Source organism: Eptatretus burgeri, chromosome 10 (genome assembly GCF_056783735.1).
Source record: "Eptatretus burgeri isolate ZD-2024b chromosome 10, Ebu_testis_v1, whole genome shotgun sequence".
Lineage (NCBI taxonomy): Eukaryota > Metazoa > Chordata > Myxini > Myxiniformes > Myxinidae > Eptatretus > Eptatretus burgeri.
This window is the reverse complement of record NC_140970.1, coordinates 52636623-52657197: the sequence shown is the minus strand read 5'-3', so window position 1 is coordinate 52657197 and position 20575 is coordinate 52636623. Positions and strand designations below refer to the sequence as shown.

The window sequence follows — 20575 nt, the reverse complement described above, 5'->3', positions numbered from 1 at the left end:
TCGTTCCTCGGAAGGGAGCAGTGCAGTGGAGTTGGTTCATCGGAGGAGTTGAGTTCGTTCGTCGTTGGAGCCAGCCAAGTCCGCAGTTCGCTGGAGAGTTCGCCAGCGCAACCAAGGGAGCCAGCCAAGTCCGCAGTTCGCTGGAAGGTTTGCCAGCGCAACCAAGGGAGCCAGTCGGAGCTCGGGGGGTCCGGGCAACCGACCCTGAAGCGGTCGGGCGAAAGACCCGTTCACTCCTCCAGCGCGTCGTCGGCTAGGCCCGACCGACCAGGCCACAGTGAAGGCAGGATGACCGAGGGGAACCGTACAAGCTGCTCATCAAGCCGCCCAAGCGACTGGCGCATTCGCGACGCACCGGGCCAAACGGAGACACCAGGGGTCGCCGATAACAAAGACCCATCAAGTCACCACAAGGGTGACGAAGTAACCTGCCTGGTCTCTCAGGGCCTGTTCCGGTCATCCCGGCCCTGAGTGCATTAAAGGCTCATGAGCCCAATTCTGTTGTTTCTTGGGTTTTGCAAGGAAGTCTGTGGGCCCTGTCTTTTAAGTAGAATTGTTAAGTGCCTGTATATACTTGCATTCCGATAGAAATCGGCTGGAGGCTTTTGCATGTGTCTTGTCCCCTATCCCCATTCATTGACTGCTATGGTGCGTACGGAGAATTAGCTGGCTTTTAAAGCCGATAAACGTACATCTGGTCCGACGGGATTTGGCGAATTAAAACCGCTCGGCTTCACATACGGAACGAGCTGCTTAAGCGGCTCGTTTTTGTGCAGGTCCCATCGAGGTATAAACTCCCGGTATTGCTGTCCGTGCGAAGAGTTAGGTATATCGATAATTCGGCGATTGACCCTGTAGCACGTGGACAGAAGAATTGGCTGGTTTATCGTGTATTAAAAACACCCGTAGCTGGGTTTCGGCGTTTGTCCGGAAGCTACGACTAGATTGTCATGTTTGGTGGACGCATGGCCTGGATTGGGCTGAAAAGGTCGTGCTCACGCCGAACAGGCGGAAATCCACAACAATATTGTTGTAGATTCGGCGGCGCTTAACAGCACTGCCGTCTCACGGGTTATATCGCTGGCTAGTTCAGCACAGGTCTCGGGTCACGCGCCTAAGATCACGATACCAAAGTACCCCTGTGCCTTGCCAGTTGGGGATATACACCCCGGCTACGGACTTGGTTTGATCAGAGACCGAGCGAAGTCTGCCGCAATCCGTAGCCAGTTTGGTTTTAAATACAAATCGAGCGATTTTTCTTCAGCACGACACGAATAAATTCAGTGCGGCAAATTTCATATGAATCAGCCAGATTTATCGGGGAACATGACACCAGCAAAGCATTCGCGATAACGTTATAATCCATCTATAACCCGCTCTTATCTAGGGAGCTACGGATATGGGTTTCGCAGAGGAGCCCTAGCAAAATAAGCCTTAGGGCTGGACAACATACATACAAGACACGGAGTACTTGGTGGTGCCTCATGGACGAGAGGAAAGGTGTGGAAGGCACAAATGCGGCTCGTGACAAGCCGATGTCACCTGATTTGAGCGCCCAGACCGAGCACGCAGCGTGGCAAATGGCGACGACATACTCCTATCGGCACAGCCCACGCACGCAGCGTCGGTGCGTCCAGCCCCTGTGAGGTCGATGGCACAAGAGAGAAAGATCCGATGTGTGTTCCAGCTGGTTTTTCACAAGGTCCAGTATGCAAATCCAGGCCTGGCCTGTACACCAGATTAGGCCAAATCTGGGTGTTGGACTCTGCAGGTGGATCGATGGGATGAAAAGACGTGGTCGAGCTGTGCAGGGAGTAAGGACAGTCAGAGGCTTTGTGGTTGGATTCAGGATGAACCTGGGGATGACCTGCATGCTGGATCCATGGCCAAGGAGGAACAGCTCGTCAAGTGACTCCTCATATACAGGAAAAAAAAAACAGTTCCTCTTGCCTTTCGGGGCGGGCATTTCGGACCACCTCCGGGGACACGTGATTAGTCCATCGTTCGAGTTTGCAGCAGCTCTCCGCCAATGGGTTGTTGGCACGTCTTGTTGACTGGCTCTGTCAGGGCGCTGGGTGGGGGCTGGTTAAGAGGGGGGAAGGAAAAAGAAGGCGCCTCTCGGTACACCACCACTGTATGAACACTGGACCGCATGCTTCACCTTCTGACACACATTTGGCATCCGATTACCAAACAACCGGGCTAAACATACATTTAAGGGGGGATCTGGGCTAATCCTATATTTAATAACCCACTAAGGGCCCATTTCCACAACAATATAGCATGAGATTTCAAAAAAAATGATTTGCCCCGTTAATGTTCTGCTGGATCAGGCAATGCGTAGCAGAGGTATGTGCTCCACTGGCAGAGGTATGTGCCCTTCTCTTTGATGTCATTTCATGATCTTAAAGAAAACTTATTTTAAGTTGTTAACTGCAGCTCCCTGTGTTAGCATACATCTAACCAGTTGTTTTAATCGATTGAAAAGTTCAGTACACACACACACACACACACACACACACACACACACACACACACACACACACACACACACACACACACACACACACACACACACACACACACACACACACACACACACACAGACACACACACCCTTCAAAGTAGAACCCAGGTACTTAAGTTTTCCAACCTTCTTTAACTCCCTTCCTGTCCTGTCCCTCATATCCACCATCACTTCCCTCTCTCCTTCTCACTATTAATTCTGTTTTTCCCACATATATATATATATATATATATATATATATATATATATATATATATATATATATATATATATATATATATATATATATATATATATATATATATATATATATACTCAGTCTCTCACTTTCCTGTCGTGCAATCATTGCATCTTAAAGTCCCTTCTCAGATTTTGATATCTCAAAAAAATATTGAAAGCATTTATTAAATATTTTTTTTAACAAAATAACCATTTATATTTAAACTAACCAGACTGAGAAACAAATATGCAGAAGTTCATGGATACATAAGCATAATTTATCAAACAAGCAAGCTGTCATATGCACAAAAGATATTACAAAGTAGATGAATTACAAAGGAAATACACAAACCAAGCACTCTATCCATAGAGAAAGTATCTTCAATTGTGGACAGGAACACTTCTTTGCGGTAAAACATCTTTGTGGGTTCATGTTTAGTTTCTTCTGGGTGAATAAATACAGGTCCAAAGAAGAACACGTGGCCTTCTTTGTCCATCCAAAGTCGTTCGATTCTGTACAGAAGGGTGTTGGTCTTATTTAGGGTATAAGGTAGAGCCAAGATGGCTCATGGATGTGGAAGAGTAAAAAGAGTCGTGCTGAAATGATAAAAACATTATTAATAAGATCCAAACTTGGACCTGATCATTGACAACAGAGTTAAGCATACAACCATTAATAACAACGGTTGGGAAGAATTGAAGCAGCCAAACTAACAAAGGCTGACCGGTGAGCAACCCAAATCACCATCATTTTTATCCAATTTCCTTTATATACGGCTCTCAACGATTGGGCTCTGTAGAGTCACCTGAACCATTGAGGCTTTCATTTTCATCATCACTACTTTTACAGCATTGTTCATCAACCTCTGTATATTGAGAGACTTCCGATTCAAAAAAAACACATTCTGTTTCAATGATAGCCACCTTGTTTTACTCTGTGCCTTGCCATCATGATGTCATGGGTCCAAGGGAAAATGCAATGGATCAAAGGGCCTCAGGCAAAACTACCTCTGTTTGGTGCAGTTTTGTTTTTCACAAGAATTGGATTGGCCTGTTTAGTGTTCCCATATGAACTCATAGCACATGATTCTGGGAAATCAGGTTCCATCCATCCCATCCATTGGGATCAAACTCTGTGCAGAGCGTTGGTGCTGCCGAAGCCGTCTCCTTGGCTCTTGGGCACAATCCTGGACGGGTTGCCACTCCGACACAGGATACCAGCAAGCTGGCACTCATTTTTCCGACCTCGGAAGGATGACAGGCTGAGTCAACCCCACGTGGTATTAATTCAACAGCTGAGTGTGATTTGACCTCAGGATCCAAAGGATCCCGAGGCCATCACCCCAACCATTAATCCAATACCAGGCATAAATCAGTAGTGCAGTGGCATGGCTGGAAAAAAATAGGTAACCCCTCCCCAGGGTAGAACAAAGCACAACCATATTTTTTTGTTTATTAGGATGTCTGAAGTAGGAAATGGATGGTTGTGAAAATATATATTGGGGATAGCATGTATTTTTGGTGGAATTTGTAATTATAGTGCCTGAAATTTTTGTGCGTTTCGGAAAATCATAAAAATCATAAAAATGACTGTTAAATCTTCAATTAATTATCAACCAATTTTCATAATTAAAATGTCATTTTGTACAGAATCAAGAGTATGTTGCTTTCAGATCATCTCAGTCGCTAAATCTGAATCATCAAGTTTTCAAAACTGAAAAAAATGTGATTTTACGAACTAATTTTATTCCGAAATGCTATCTTACATTTTGTTGTATACTAATATTTTTTGCTTTAACACTGAAACTAGCAAATATATTTAACAAAACATTCTGCACAAAATGGTCCTGAATATGAAATTCACAAAGAGATTTAATCAAAATCATCACTGTCCAAGTCACTCTCATCTGCAGCAACAGGGGCTTCACGTTTGTTGTCACATTCCATACCAAGACATGAACAGAAGTCAGTGCAAGGCAATCCAAATGCCAAACAGTGGCACTTCTGTGAAGTCTTGCATTCAGCATCCATACAGTACATGTGAGTTAGGTCTCAGACTTCAATGGGTGCAGCCTCTTTCACATAGTAAACAGGTTGCTTGGAAGATGTGTCCTCATCCCATCTCCAGCCATTACCAATTGGGCTCAACTGTTGTGGTTTCGAAACTTCACATTGCATCCATATAGTTAACTGGTACTTGGCACACAACACATGTTGAAGGAAAGCATCCTCAGTTGGAGGAAATGCTGATGCAGGTTTGTCACTCTTGCAAGCAAATTCATACAGTAACTCATCTCAGATTGTACAGAAGTTGCGATTGGATTTCTTTTTGGTTCCATACAATGCTAATGTGTACCGACAAGCATCCTGCAGGTTTTCTGTCAAATCAGGAGTTGTGCCCAGGGTGCTCAGAGCAGGAATATCCTCTGCATATTGAACTAGCTTACTGAAGGCTGTAAACTTGCCAATCTTGTAGAGAATACTGGTGCTATCACACCCAGTAAGGGCGTGTGCAGATGGTAAGGCACGTGTTACATTTTCTCCTACATTTTGACAGATACTATGAACCGTTATAAATCTTTCCCTATTTGTTCTTTGTCCAGTGTGTCCAGAATGCATGTATGTTAACTTTGGCAGTTTGCCTTCATTTAGATAGTAAACCAGCAAGATTTGGACATCTGTATCATCTGACTTCACTATCAGCCTTTCATGAGATGATGCTAGGTCAATGGCATGAAGAAGCATCCGAGTGTCTGCTTCTTCTTGTGTGCTGAAGAGCCGGAGAAGATTTCTTTTTTCCATTTGAGTCAATGGTTACAACTCTCTCAGCTTCTGGAAATCCACCTGCAAGAGTTATACTCTGGCCATTGATCAGTCCAGGTAGGTCATCTAGTAATGACTGTGATATGAATGCTGCAAGGTTTGCCTTGTTATCAGAATTCTTTAGGAAATTCCTGTAATGTGGCACAACTCTGTCTGGAGCAATTACATGACTTGCAACTGCAGAAGTGCCACCCCTGCGTTGTCTTTCTTGATATTTGACAGAATGGGGAACATCATAACGATCAAACACAAGGACTACAGACTTGATGTTCCATGAATTATGGACGCAAAATGGATGCGAGTGCGCGCGATATGCAGAACAAAATGGAGCGAGTGCGTGCGATATGCAGAACAAAATGGATGCAAATATGCAAACACTGAGAGGTGAGATGCAGAGCATGGAGTTGAACCTCCAGGCGGGGCAAGAGGAAATGAGGACGGGCGTAAGAGGCATAATGGTGGCACCACGTGGTGGAGCGACCGAACCGACAAGAGGGAGTGTAATGGCTGTCCGGCCCGCAATGGAGACGGGTAAGGTCGGTATGACGAGCGACGCCACCACAATTGATGGGGAGACGAGTAGGGTGAGACACGAGGGGACGAGCGACGTCACAATAATTGGGGAGACTGAAACTAAGAAACATGAAGAGACGATGGAAATGAAAACAGACAGAAACGTGTTAAGTGCTTGCTCATTAAAAAATGCCGCCCGGTATTTTTAATCACGCTAATATATTATATTGTGAGACGCCAACCATCATGACGCTGCTAAACATGTACTTGTCTCGCGGCAGCACCTACCGCTGTGTATCTATTCATGGTGCCACCTGGTGGTCCTAGGGGACTCATATGTTCAAAAGAACATACCCTTATATTTTTGTAACTTTTCAAACAAATAATTTGCTCCCAAAGTGATTTAGGGTTAATTAGGCAAAGGGTTTGAATACTTATGCAACTGAGAATCATCTGATTTTTACCTGTTAATCTAACTTAAGGCCCGGTCACACCTTGACGTTTTAGCCAACGTATGCCGATTTTTGAATTTTTTTTCTAAAACGCTGGCACACGTTGAATAGTTATGGGTCAGTTTTGATAACATTGAGAGCACGCTGAAAAACACTGCCATACGTCGTTGTACGTTGGCTTTAAACGTTGTACTTTTCGGTTGTCCTCAAATTTTTTCATGCTTGAAATTTCACGACGTATGCCGGCGTATGACTCACACGTTCCGCTACGCTGGCCACAAGTTGTATGCACGGTCTGCGATCGTTGACAGACGTCAACACATGCTACTTGTAAGTTAATCATAAGTTGAGACACGCCGAGGTAATGTTTAGCGTACCCGAAACTTATTTCTAACCTATGATTAACGTGTTGTTGGCACGTTACGCGATCGTTGCCACACGTCGACAGACGTTACTTTTAAGTTACTCATAGGCTGAAAGACGTCGGTATAATGGATCGTCCTTGCGTCAGCGTCCACGGCCACGGCCAGGACACTTATTTGCAGCATTCTTCAAACTTTTCTTCGGCATGACGAGGATGTTCACACTTCGATGTCTAGCTTGGCTATGATTGCAATTGTCCATCGGCAGCGTCTATTTAAAATAGTCGAGTTTGAGCGTTTTAACACGTTCAGAAGAAACGCTTCAAATTTCCAAACCCCAGCATCAAAAAACAAAGGCGAGTGACAGCAATTTAAATCGTTCATTGTAAACAATGAAAATAGCTGAGTGGTACCGTTTAAAAGTCGTTGAGTGTAAAAAAAAATCAAATTGTTGAGCGGAAGTGTCTACTTTCAATAGTGGGGTTTGAGCGATTTAGCACGTTCAATAGAAACGATTAAAATTTCCGAGCGCCAGCGTCAAAAAACAAAGGCGAGTGACAGCAATTTAAATCGTTCATTCTAAACAATGAAACTAGCTGAGTGGTACCGTTTAAAAGTCGTTGAGTGTAAAAAAAATCCAATTGTTGAGCGCAAGCATCTACTTTCAATCGTGGAGATGCAGCCATTTAAATCGTTGAGTGGCAGCCTATGAACCTACCCGTGGACACGCGGACGCAAGGAGGATCCATCATAACCCACACCCTCCCCCTCACACTCACCTACTACTGCCAACATGAACACACTACGACTAATACTAATACTAATAGTGATACTGATACTGCTGACATGGACATCGACTCAAAAAGGACTCGAAAACACTGTTGGGTTCCCCTTTTATGAGCAGCATTTTTATATACCAATTCCCAAAACCGCTGGGAACACATCTTTATATGGCAGTTGTAAGCTAGAAACACATTCATTTTTTTTTTTTTGGTCGACCGGAAGACGTCATTGGAATACGTCTACATACGTCGATGTGTGTTGGGACTACGTAAAGAATTGGTTCAAAGCACGTCAAACATAAGTTAGAAATAAGTTTCGCGTAAAAAAGACATTACCGCGACGTGTTTCGACTTATGAGTAGCTTATAAGTAGCCTTTGTGGACGTGTGTAAGCGTCCGCATATCGTGTGTAAAACTTATCCCCATCGCATGCGGAACGTGTATCATACGCCGAGTACGTCGTAAAATTTTGAACATGTTTAAAATTTCTTGACGTACTCTACTTACTACGACGTATGATAGCATACTTTAGCGTTCTACTCACGTATACCAAACTTACTCATACCGTATTTGACGTGCCCCCAACGTTTTAGACACATTTTTCTTAGGTCGGCATACGCTGGCAAGATCGCCAAGGTGTGACCGCGATGTTGTCACTTCCATTTCTACGGCAGTTATGATTCGAATCGTTGTGCGTCAGCCTTTTAATAGGCTACGTCACGACATCGTCGGCGATGCGTGCAACGCGCTATGCCGAAGTTAGACTATCGTTGGGCATCGGTTGTGTAGGCCAACAACAGGTTCAGCATTCGTTGGTATAAGTTATCTATAACACAACGAAACGTTCTGTGTCCATTACTAATATGTTATGCATACGACCAACTCGTTATGAATACGTCCGAATCTTTAAAAAAAAACATCAAAAGTTCAACGTAAGCCAGCGTTTTACATACATTTTAATACGTTGCCATCGCTGGCTAAAACGTCAAGGTGTGACCGGGCCTTTAAGTATGTGAAAAGGATAAAGGAGAGTGAAACGGCATCTCTGAATTAAAACCCACCTTGCTATACGTGGGTGTGAGAGACCATCGGTGCGAAGATAAACACAGTCCCCAACCTTGTAAGCCTGGCCTCCAAGATTTAGCTGCTCATAGTACTGCAAGCCTGGTTCCCCATTTGACACATCCACTGGAACATCCTCTACATCCTAAGACAAATGCAAGGAGCATTATTACAGAGAGCATATGACACATTACCAGCCATTTAAATATATTCTTCCACCAGCACTTCCAAAACTGTTCTCTTGACCCTGCAAACCTTCTCTACAAAGCCATCTGGTTCATCCATGGAGGCTTCACGTGAGGATTCTTGGGGGGCATCACGTTGTGCACCTCCTTCCCGAGAAGGAGGTGCAAAGATAGATGCCACACGGACCACAGGCAGTGACTCCTCCCTGGGAACCAGGCGAACAGGGCATGGTGGAACGGTCCACAGTTTGATCTTCTTGAAGGCTTTCACCTTAGTTGAGTAGCGTGATGCACAAACATAGACATCTTCGAGGGAGAAACCTTCAGGTCGAAGCTTAAAGTATTCCTGGGGGGTAGAAAATAACGATGGAGGAGTACTGCACAACAACAAAAAAAGAACACAACCGGAAAAGTGCATGGCAGCAGATGATTTTTTTTTTCTTCAATAAAGGAAGGAGACAAAAGAAAAAGTCATCAAAATGCAAGCAAACAGAAAGAATACTGAAAACAAGAATATAAAAAATAATCTGGATTAATTAAAATCAACTCAAATAGGGGTTGACGATCAAAAATGAGGCAGAAGATAAAATGGCACAAAATAAGTCTTTGCCATGGATGCCTGATTAAAGTGGCAACAGAAAATGAAAATATAAAGTGGGGGCATACAAGAAGCTGGTGAAACCTGTTACATACAGGTGAAACCTGTTACACTTATTGAGTCCCCCAGACTGAAGGCTCAGTGGAGACAAAAATGTTTTGATAATCCTCATTCATGTTTAGAAGCTCACCTGCATCTTACCTTCACAAACATGACCACACACTTGCTCAGTATCTTGCGAACAGGCACTGTGTTGTAATAATCACTCTTGAAAACCTCCTTCTCCAAGAATTTGCGTGTTGCAAGGTGGAATGTTTCACAGGGACGGTAGAACCAGCACCCATAAAGCCACTTTTCACCTAATCCCCAAACAGCACCATATTACTTCTTATAGTCTTGTAAACATCACATCGAAATGTAGACATGTCAGGACAGATCTGGTGCAGGATTTATGTTATTTTCATTCCATGTCTAAAACATGAAAACATTATTATTACAGTATCAAACTAGAGGGGGAGCACTCGGTAGAGTGCAAAACCTCCGCCGCCAATACTGCTGGGTCACTTAAGTGAACCTGATATCCTATTCATTGTAGGTCAAAACAGATCAGACTCGACTGAACCACGATTGAACTAGAGGGGGAGCACTCGGTAGAGTGCAAAACCTCCGCCGGCAATACTGCTCGGTCACTCAAGTGAACCTGATATCCTATTCATTCAATTTGACGTCAACAGTGCTCACAGAGTTATAGTTTGCAACTTTCCCTTTTACTTTTAACTTTTACATACTCAATTCATTCGTAATAACTAGATTCCTTGAGACAGAAATTGATTTTACATGGGTATATCCACCTGAACTTCCAAAATCAGCCGCAATTATAATTTTGGCATGTTTTTGTTGGAAATCATTTATAACATGTAGAAATGCAAAAAAAAAAAATCGAAATTTTGTTGAAAAAAAAGTTGCAAAATTTTTTTTTCTCTAACAATTTTTTTTTGGGGGGGGTGGAAATCACTTAAGACATGTAGAAATGCAAAAAAAAAAATTTCTTCTCTAACAATTTTTTTTTTTGGGGGGGGGAACCAAGTCCAAAATCTAATGGCATGATCCTTGGACCATACCTAACCCCCCCCCCACCAAGTTTCGTCGAAATCCGTCGAGGAGTTTTTCCATAATACTGTTCACAAACAAACAGAAAGGGGTGAAAACAGTAACCTCCAATCTTCAATGGCGGAAGTTAATAAACTAAACTAGATTAACGCGCATGTAGAAATGCCAAAAAAAAAAAAAAAAAAATCGAAATTTTTTTGAAAAAAAAAGTTGCAAAATTTGTTTTTTTTCCTCCAGCAAATTTTTTTTGGGGGGGAGGTTGGAAATCACTTAAAACATGTAGAAATGCAAAAAAAAATTAAAATATTTTTCAAATAAAATCGAAATTTTTTGTAAAAAAAGTTGCAAAATTTTTTTTTTTTCTCTAACAAATTTATTTATTTTGGTTGGAAATAACTTAAAACATGTAGAAATGCAAAAACAAAAATTCAAATATTCTTTTCAAAATGGCCACCATAGCGGCCATATTGGACTTTGGACCAAGTCCAAAATCTAATGGCATGATCCTTGGACCATACCTAATCCCCCCACCAAGTTTCGTCGAAATCCGTCGAGGAGTTTTTCCGTAATACTGTTCACAAACAAACAAACAAATGAATCACTCATGGAGTGAGGAAGTTGTCGAAGTTGTTTGAAAATTTATTATAACTTCATTGCAGTCACACGGATACAGCACAAGAAACAGCATTTACAGTTCAGTCAGTTGCCATCATGAACAACATTCGAATGTGGAATGTGATGTCAATGGTTTAAGTCAAAAACTCCATCATCACCTCCACCTCCTCCGCATAAAAACGAGCAAAATTCTTACTGAAAACGGAAAATTGACACACCTGCGTGATGGTAACGTCATCATGGATTGGTACGATGTGGAGGGCCTTTCATTGTTAATAAAACTGGCCTGCACTGCAAAATAATACATCACGTTTGCAGAATAGTGCCATTGGCGCCTGAGCGCGATAGACGAATTTTCGGTGTCAGGCGAACTATTGAACCGGAACAGTCACAACGAAGGCCTGGACATCTCATGAAAGAGTAATATCTGAACTACATTCTCACCTAGTTTGAGCCACATATCACAAAAATTGATGGAGATACGCACTTTCAAAAATGGCCAAATTATGACACATTTTTGCTGATGGGATCCAGAATACAAACCGGAAGTTGATCAAATTACGTCAGCTAATGGCCAATCGTATGTTTTACATTCCCTAAAAGTTTGAGCCAAAAATAAAAAACTTTCGAATTTTAAGAATTTTTTTTGTCATGTAAATGGGCTTTTCAATGCAAATTTCAAACATTTTGTGACGTCACAATCTGGATCCGATCCGGTTGAAACATGGCAGGGTGAAAGATATTATGACCCTACATAAGCACATTAAATATCTAAGCAATTGAACAAGAAATGGCGGAGAAATTATTGTTTGAAATTTCGTCCCATGTAAATGATTGGGATTTTTTGAAACTTTGTGAATTTTTCGTGACGTCATCATTTGATCCAGGTTCAGGTTCAGGTTCAGGTGAATTTATAGGTTCAGTCCTTGGGTGATTATCTTTCATGTCAAAATGTTTCGTGGACATATACACAAGGACCGCTGAGAAAATCGATGGGCACGCACACACACACACACACACACACACACACACACACACACACACACACACACACACACACACACACACACACACACACACACACACACACACACACACACACACACACACACACACACACACACACACTCTTAACTGTACAAAGTGACAGAAGTTGTCTTCGACAACTTAACAAACAGACGGGTGAAAACAGTAACCTCCGTCCATCTTCGATGGTGGAGGTTAATTAAAACTACCACCCTTGTGCAAAATACACTTCGCTATGAAAAACAATCTGTGACATGGTTCACACAGCCATGGAAGACCAAATTTCAAGTTTTCCAGGACAAAAAGTTGTTTTCCAGGACTTTAATAAACATGTGTTATGTACAAGTGACATTGGAAAATCCAATGTCACTTGTGTATAAATTTCAAAATAAATAAATAAATAATCAATCGTCCAAGCTACTGCATTTTTGATAGAACAAATCAGTATTGATGAAAGTTTAGATTACGTTCGTGAAGACAGAAAATAAATATAAATGAAATACAATTGAAGTATAAATACCTGTTCTGGAGCCAAAAAAATCCATAATACGGGAGTTGGACCGGTCATTTGCAATCACATGTGACAGTGCTTTGGTGCTTGGCACCTCTCACGCAACTCCGAAGTGTGTTTTCCCCCATATTCCTGATATTGAATGTCTTCTCACAGACCATGCTGGCTTTTTGAATGGACTCCTTCATGAGCCATTCCTGGTTGTCAACAGATTATTTATATTTGCACAATTTTCTCGATTTTCCAGGAGTTACAAGGACTTGGACAAGTTTTTCAGCAATAGAAAATGCTTTCTCATTTTCCAGGGGTTTCAAGGAGTTTCAAGGACTGTGCAAACCATGTGTGAAACCCCATGCCCTCTACCCCAAAAAAGAGTGGTAAAAAATCTTCATCCCAAAACTTTTGTGGAGACACCTTGAAAAGAGAAATTTATACCTAGCTGAAGTCTTCCTTCCCAAAATACGAAAAAATAATACACAATGATAAAGTTATTTCTATTGTTGCGGGAATGGCCATGAGGGATAACGGGAGTAAGACAGACAAGTTATTTCATCAATAAATGTCTGGCACAAGTGTTTGGTTTTTGTGTCGAACGACAGGACATGTGTCGAAGTGTGTTTAAACGCAGATTAAACGTGTTTCTTACTTCTGCAATGCTTTTACAGCCCCCACCATTCCTCCCCTATCGATCGTTTAAATCGTTTGCCTTTGTAATCCGTCTATGTGTGCTATTTGATGGTTCGTTCACAGCTCGGAAAACCAGCAGCCTCCTTTTTTTTGCTTCTTTAATAAACCCCGTTTTTCCACCACGAGTATGTTGGCCTGGTGCGTGATTCAGATTCAGAAACGGTAATTACAGTGCCTTCAGAAAGTATTCACACCTCTTGACTTCGTCAATTTTGTGTTACAGTCTGATTTTAAAATGGTTTCATTTAAAAAAAATCCACCAATCTACACTAAATACCCCATGATAACAAAGTGAAAACATGTTTTAAGAAATTTTTATCAATTCATTAAAAATGAAAAGCTGGAATGTCTTGCGTCAATAAGTATTCAACCCCCTGAGTCAATATTTTGTGGAAGCACCTTTGGCAGCAATTACAGCTTCGAGTCTTCTTGGCTACATCTGAATCAGCTTTACACATCAGGATTTGGGGATTTTCTCCCATTCTTCCTTGCAGATTTGTTCAAGCTCTGTCAAGTTGGAGGGAGAGTGTCGGTGATCAGCAATCTTCAAGTCTTTCCACAGATTCTCAATGGGATTCAAGTCTGGGCTTTGGCTGGGCCACTTAAGGACTTTCACATTCTTGTTCTGAAGCCATTCCATTGTTGCTTTGGCTGTATGTTTGGAGTCATTGTCGTATTGGAATGTAAATCTTCGCCGTAGTCTGAGGTCTTTTGCACTCTTCAGCAGGTTCTCCTCAAGGATTTGCCTGTATTTGACAAGGATTTGGTTCCATGAATTGTTCCCTCTATCCTTAAAAGCATCACCATAACATGAAGCTGCCACAAATATGCCTCACAGTGGGGATGGTGTCAGATCGGTGATGAGCTGTGCTCGGTTTCCGCCAGATGTAGCGCTTTGCATTCAGGACAATGAGTTAAATTTTCCTCTCATCAGACGACAAGCTAAGCTACTACGTGACAAACATTTTCCTGTACGAGCAAAACTCATTTACACTCATTGCTGAGATATGCCAAAATGATTGTGCATGAGTTATGCAACAACAATTTCATTAACTGCATTCCCCTGAAAAATTTAGCATTCAACAATTTTGCATGCACATGTCGAATAGGCAATATTGGTTTAGAAATATGGTGGGAGAACTGTGCAGTATTGAGTTTGTCCGTTTTGCTAAATCAGTTTTATATTATCCCACTGCCAGGACTTGTTTCGTTAAAAGCTAAGCGTGCCTAACCATCGCTTTGCTAATGGGTTTAATCAAAAGACAATGTTGTACTGCACAAACATATTGCAGATCCATATGTGAATCTCAATGGAGGATATAAAATGAAAACATGCGAAAAAGGATATTTTACAACACCAAATTTTTGTTGTCGTGGCTGCCGTTGTTGTTATTGCTTGTGTGCTTTTTCCGAGTCTTTTTATATACTTTTATATTGCTTCAATAAATATCACCATGTATGATTTTGTTTGCTCCTTCCGTGTCCTTCAAAAGGGCTACAACTGTCACAGAATAATAGAGGTTTCTGTTGGAACCTCTACATTCTTTCTCAATCCTGGAAAGAGGAGCATTTGAAACAGATGTCTTGATGATTAAAGAAACAATTTTTGCTCCAAGTAAATTGATTATTAGCTTTCCAACCAAGTAAATCGATGATTAGCTTTCCAGTGGTACCATTTTTATTATTCTACGACAACAGGAACCACGACACTAGTAATAGACGTCCACAACCATCCTTGACCAATGACGATGTTGTGGAACATCGACTGAGGCCTCCACTTTTTTTTTTCTCGTTCGCTCTCACTTTTTCACCTTTATTCGCCTTCAAATTTGTTTTCTCTGCAACCACTTCATCGCTTGACACAAAATTTTCAACATTTCAACAATTTTCAAGAGCACCTAACAATTATTTTTTTTTTTTTTAACAAGATTACATGATGATTGCATGGAAAATGCAGTCGGCATTCCAAAAAGTTTGTTTTCTGTAGGCATGGACTGCAAAAGTACTTTGAGAATAGGGAAGGCTTAGAGACTTGCGAGTGCAGATAAGGACAGGTGGCAGGGACACGCACACAATTTGTGATTAAACATACACATGCACTGATGTGATTGTACATGTACGTTAATCGCAATTTACACGCACACGCACACGCACACGTTTTTTTTCATTTTCTGTTTCCAACAATTCCATCTCACACACATCTTGATTTTTTATATTGTGTTCCCAACGATAATATAATTTAAAGGATTTCTGTAAATGATGTTAATTTCATAATATCCTACATTCAAATTGTAAAACTCAAAACATAGTTCCTTCACCTAAAGAAAGAACCTCAACCTGTAAGCAAATGAATGGTTTGCTGACCACACGGATCATCAGTTGGGTACCGTTCTTCTCGAGGTTTCGATCCCTTTAACCCAGAACCTCTCCAAACAGCAGATCCACAACCTCCATCACAGATCCACGTCAGTAGATTACCTACATCAGTAGATCCACAACTTCAGTTGCGTCCAGGTAATCAGTCAACCCACCAATGCAACATCACTAATCAGACTTTACTTGCTGGAGGATTTCATGGATTATAACATAGTTACAACTCCCATCACACATTATATTATATGACTCGCAAATACCACCCGTTGCTTCGCTGACATGACTACTAAAGAGGGGTGGAGAAAAAGAGGGGGGAGGGGGGAGAGGGAGCGAGGAGCGGTGTGGGAGCGAGGAGGGGTGGGGGAAGGGAAGATAGTAGGAGGTGAGATAAAGAAAAGGCAGACATGTGGTGGAACGTTAATTACGATTCATACTGTCTCATCAAAATGATTCTGCATAGAATAACAGTGAAGATGGACACAAAATAATGTCTGAAATCCATTTTCTACCGGTCATTCTATAAATACCGCACGGAGACAAATACTGCCCGGACGCATCCGGAGCCAACCCATCTGGACACAAACACTGCTCGAACACATCCGGAGACAAACTCATGTCCGGACACGACTGGACATAAATACCGCCCAGACACGTCCAGAGCCAAGCTGTCCAGAGACAAACACCATCTGGACGTATCCGGAGACAAAACCCGCCGCATGCATCCGGAGCTAAGCCACCCGGACACAAACACTGCTCGGCCACATCCGGCGGAAAACACCGCCTGGACGCATCCAGAGGCAAGCTGTCCAGAGACAAACACCATCTGGACGTGTCCAGAGACAAAACCCACCGCATGCATCCTGAGCTAAGCCATCCGGACACAAACACTGATCGGACACGTCCAGAGCCAAGCTGTCCAGAGACAAACACCATCTGGACGTGTCCGGAGACAAAACCCACCGCATGCATCCTGAGCTAAGCCATCCGGACACAAACACTGATCGGACACATCTGGCGAAAAACACTGCCTGGATGCGTCCAGAGACAATTACCGCCTGGACGCATCCAGAGACAAACACCACTCGGACACGTCCGGAGACAATCTCCCATCCGGACATAACCACCGTCCGCATATATGCAGAGACAAAGACAGTGAGAGACAGAGACAAAGACAGTGAGAGACAGAGACAAAGACAGTGAGAGACAGAGACAGAGACAGAGACAGAGACAGAGACAGAGACAGAGACAGAGACAGAGACAGAGACAGAGACAGAGACAGAGACAGAGACAGAGAGAGAGAGAGAGAGAGAGAGAGAGAGAGAGAGAGAGAGAGAGAGAGAGAGAGAGAGAGAGAGAGAGAGACAGAGAGAGAGAGAGAGAGAGAGAGAGAGAGAGAGAGAGAGAGAGAGAGAGAGAGAGAGAGAGAGAGAGAGAGAGAGACACACAGACACAGACAGAGAAAGGTTGCTGCACTGTATTGGGAGGGGGTAAAATAAGGATGGGACATGGGGAGAGGGGAGAGGAGGAAGGAGAGAGGCGAGAGGAGAGAGGAAAGAGAAGAGAGAGGAGAGAGAGGAGAGAGGAGAGAGGGGAGAGGGGGGGAGGGGAGAGGAGGAGAGGGGAGAGGGGAGAGGGGGAGAGGGGGAGAGTAGGAGAGGTTGAGAGGGGGAGGGGGAGGGTAGAGGGGAGAGGGGAGGGGAGAGAGGAGAGAGGAGAGAGGGGAGAGGGGAGAGGGGAGGGGCGGGGTGGGGGAAGGCAGAGTGTCGGGGTGGGGGGAGGCAGAGTGGCGGGGGACGGAGGCAATGGGACGGGGGCTGCGTGATGGGGTAGGAAGGCAGCGTGATCGGGGGAGGCAGAGTGACTGGGGGAGGCACTGTGATGGGGGAGGGAGGTAGAGTGACTGGGGAAGGAGGCAGTGGGATGGGGGAAGGTAGTCGGATGGGGGGGGGAGGTAGTCCGATGGGGGAGGCTGTGTGATGGGGAGGAGGGAGGCAGCATGACGGGGGTGGGGGTTAGGCAGTGTGACCAAGGGGGGGGAGAGGCAGAGTGACAGGGGAGGGGGAGGGGAGTGACGGAGGAAGGGGAGGCAGAGTGACGGGGGGAGACAGAGTGACGGGGGAGGGAGGCAGAGTGACGGGGGGAGGCAGAGTGACGGGGGGAGGCAGAGTGACGGGGGAGGCAGAGTGACGGGGGGAGGCAGAGTGACGGGGGAGGCAGAGTGACGGGGGAGGCAGAGTGACGGGGGGAGGCAGAGTGACGGGGGAGGCAGAGTGAGGGGGAGGCAGAGTGAGGGGGAGGCAGAGTGACGGGGGGAGGCAGAGTGACGGGGGGGAGGCAGAGTGACGGGGGGAGGCAGAGTGACGGGGGGGAGGCAGAGTGACGGGGGAGGCAGAGTGACGGGGGGAGGCAGAGTGACGGGGGAGGCAGAGTGACGGGGGAAGGCAGCGAAATGGGGGGAGGCGTGGCGGGGGGCAAGGCAGCGTGACGGGGGGTAAGGCAGCGTGACGGGGAGTAAGGCAGCGTGACGGGGAGTAAGGCAGCGTGACGGGGAGTAAGGCAGCGTGACGGGGAGTAAGGCAGCGTGACGGGGAGTAAGGCAGCGTGACGGGGAGTAAGGCAGCGTGACGGGGAGTAAGGCAGCGTGACGGGGAGTAAGGCAGCGTGACGGGGAGTAAGGCAGCGTGACGGGGTGGGGGAAGGCTGCATGACGGGGTGGGGGGAGGCAGAGTGATTGGGGAAGGAGACAGTGGGACAGGGGGAGGCTGCGTGACCGGGTGGGGGAAGGCAGAGTGACGAGATGGGGGAAGGCAGAGTGACGGGATGGGGGAAGGCAGAGTGACGGGATGGGGGAAGGCAGAGTGACGGGGTGGGGGAGGCAGAGTGACGGGGTGGGGGAGGCAGAGTGATGGGGAGGGAAGCAGTGGGACGGGGGAGGCTGCGTGATGGGGGGAGGCAGAGTGATGGGGGGAGACAGAGTGACGGGGGGAGACAGAGTGACGGGGGGAGACAGAGTGACGGGGGGGAGACAGAGTGACGGGGGGAGACAGAGTGACGGGGGAGACAGAGTGACGGGGGGAGACAGAGTGACGGGGGGAGGCAGAGTGACGGGGGGAGGCAGAGTGACGGGATGGGGGAGGCAGAGTGATGGGGGAGGCAGTGGGACGGGGGAGGCTGCGTGATGGGGGGAGGCAGAGTGATGGGGGGATGCAGAGTGATGGGGGAGAGGCAGAGTGACGGGGGAGGCAGAGTGACGGGGGGAGGCAGAGTGATGGGGGGATGCAGAGTGACGGGGGAGGCAGAGTGACGGGGGAGGGAGGCAGAGTGACGGGGAGGGAGGCAGAGTGACGGGGGAGGGAGGCAGAGTGACGGGGGAGGGAGGCAGAGTGACGGGGAGGGAGGCAGAGTGACGGGGAGGGAGGCAGAGTGATGGGGGAGGGAGGCAGAGTGACGGGGAAGGGAGGCAGAGTGACGGGGAAGGGAGGCAGAGTGACGGGGAAGGGAGGCAGAGTGACGGGGAGGGAGGCAATGGGATAGGGGAGGGAGGCAGTGGGACAGGGGCGGGGAGGTAGTTGGATGCGGGGAAGGCTGTGTGGTGGGGGGAGGCAGCAGAACTGGGGGAGGCAGCATGATGGGGGGAAGCAGCATGACAGTGGGGGAGGCAGCATGACAGTGGGGGAGGCAGCATGACGAGGAGGCAGCATGACGAGGGGGCAGCATGGAGGGGAGAGGCAGCATGACGGAGGGGAGAGGCAGCATGACGGAGGGGAGAGGCAGCATGACGGAGGGGAGAGGCAGCATGACGGAGGGGAGAGGCAGCATGACGATGGGGGAGGCAGCATGACGGGGGAGGCAGCATGACGGGGGGAGGCAGCATGACGGGGGGAGGCAGCATGACGGGGGAGGCAGCATGACGGGGGAGGCAGCATGACGGGGGGAGGCAGCATGAAGAGGGGAGGGAGGCAGCATGATGGGGGGAGGGAAAGGGGAGGCAGTGTGAGGGCAGGGAAAGGGGAGGCAGTGTGAGTGGAGTGATTGGGAAGGCAACGTGACGGGAGGGAAAGGTAAGGCAGTGCGAGGAGAGGGTGCGTCCGGATATAACCACTGTCCAGACATAACCACCGTCCAGACACGAGTATACTAAGGGGGGGGTAGGAAAAGAGGAGGGGGAAAGAGCAGGGTGGAGGAGCGAGGCGGTAGGGGGTTGCGAAGAGAGGGATGGAGAGCAATGAGGGGCAAAAACGCAGGACACAATGTTTAAATAAAACATGTAACAAGAAAAACATTGATATTAAATACATTTCAAGAAGTGTTATCATGATTGGGGTTGAATACAGTACTTATTGCTTGTAGCAGGCTTATTCAGGTGTGGCAGGCTGTCCAGTTGAGGTTGAAAACTCAGAAGATGAAATGGAGGATGATTCGCTTGGGAAATTTTTGAAGAATTTCACAATGGAGACTTGAGTGGCTGACTTCATTTTCTGTTTGTAGATCTCTTTGAAACATTTCAGGACATTCTGCATATCCCTTCGTACCTTGGAACTTCTCATGCAGTCAAAATTGTGCTCATTCACGACCGACTCGCTCAGAATGACGGAGCACAAACGACGACTCGCTCAAAATGGCGGAGCACAAATGACGACTCGCTCACAATGGCGGAGCACAAATGAAGACTCGCTCACAATGGCGGAGCACAAACGATGACTCGCTCACAATGGTGGAGCACAAATGAC

At 45.7% G+C, this 20575-nt stretch overlaps 1 protein-coding gene across 9 annotated transcripts in view; it reads right to left on the bottom strand.

The window, feature by feature from the left end:
• PBRM1 (polybromo 1) overlaps window positions 1-20575 on the bottom strand; it is a 256688-nt gene that overhangs the window by 83247 nt on the left and 152866 nt on the right. For all 9 annotated transcript variants that reach the window (XM_085898354.1, XM_085898359.1, XM_085898355.1 and 6 more), the window contains exons 19-22: window positions 9725-9882; window positions 8996-9271; window positions 8740-8885; window positions 3099-3259 (exon numbers count right to left, since the gene is read on the bottom strand). In XM_085898354.1, coding sequence (XP_085754480.1) covers window positions 3099-3259; window positions 8740-8885; window positions 8996-9271; window positions 9725-9882 — 741 coding nt within the window. The remainder of the gene's footprint in view (window positions 1-3098; window positions 3260-8739; window positions 8886-8995; window positions 9272-9724; window positions 9883-20575) is intronic.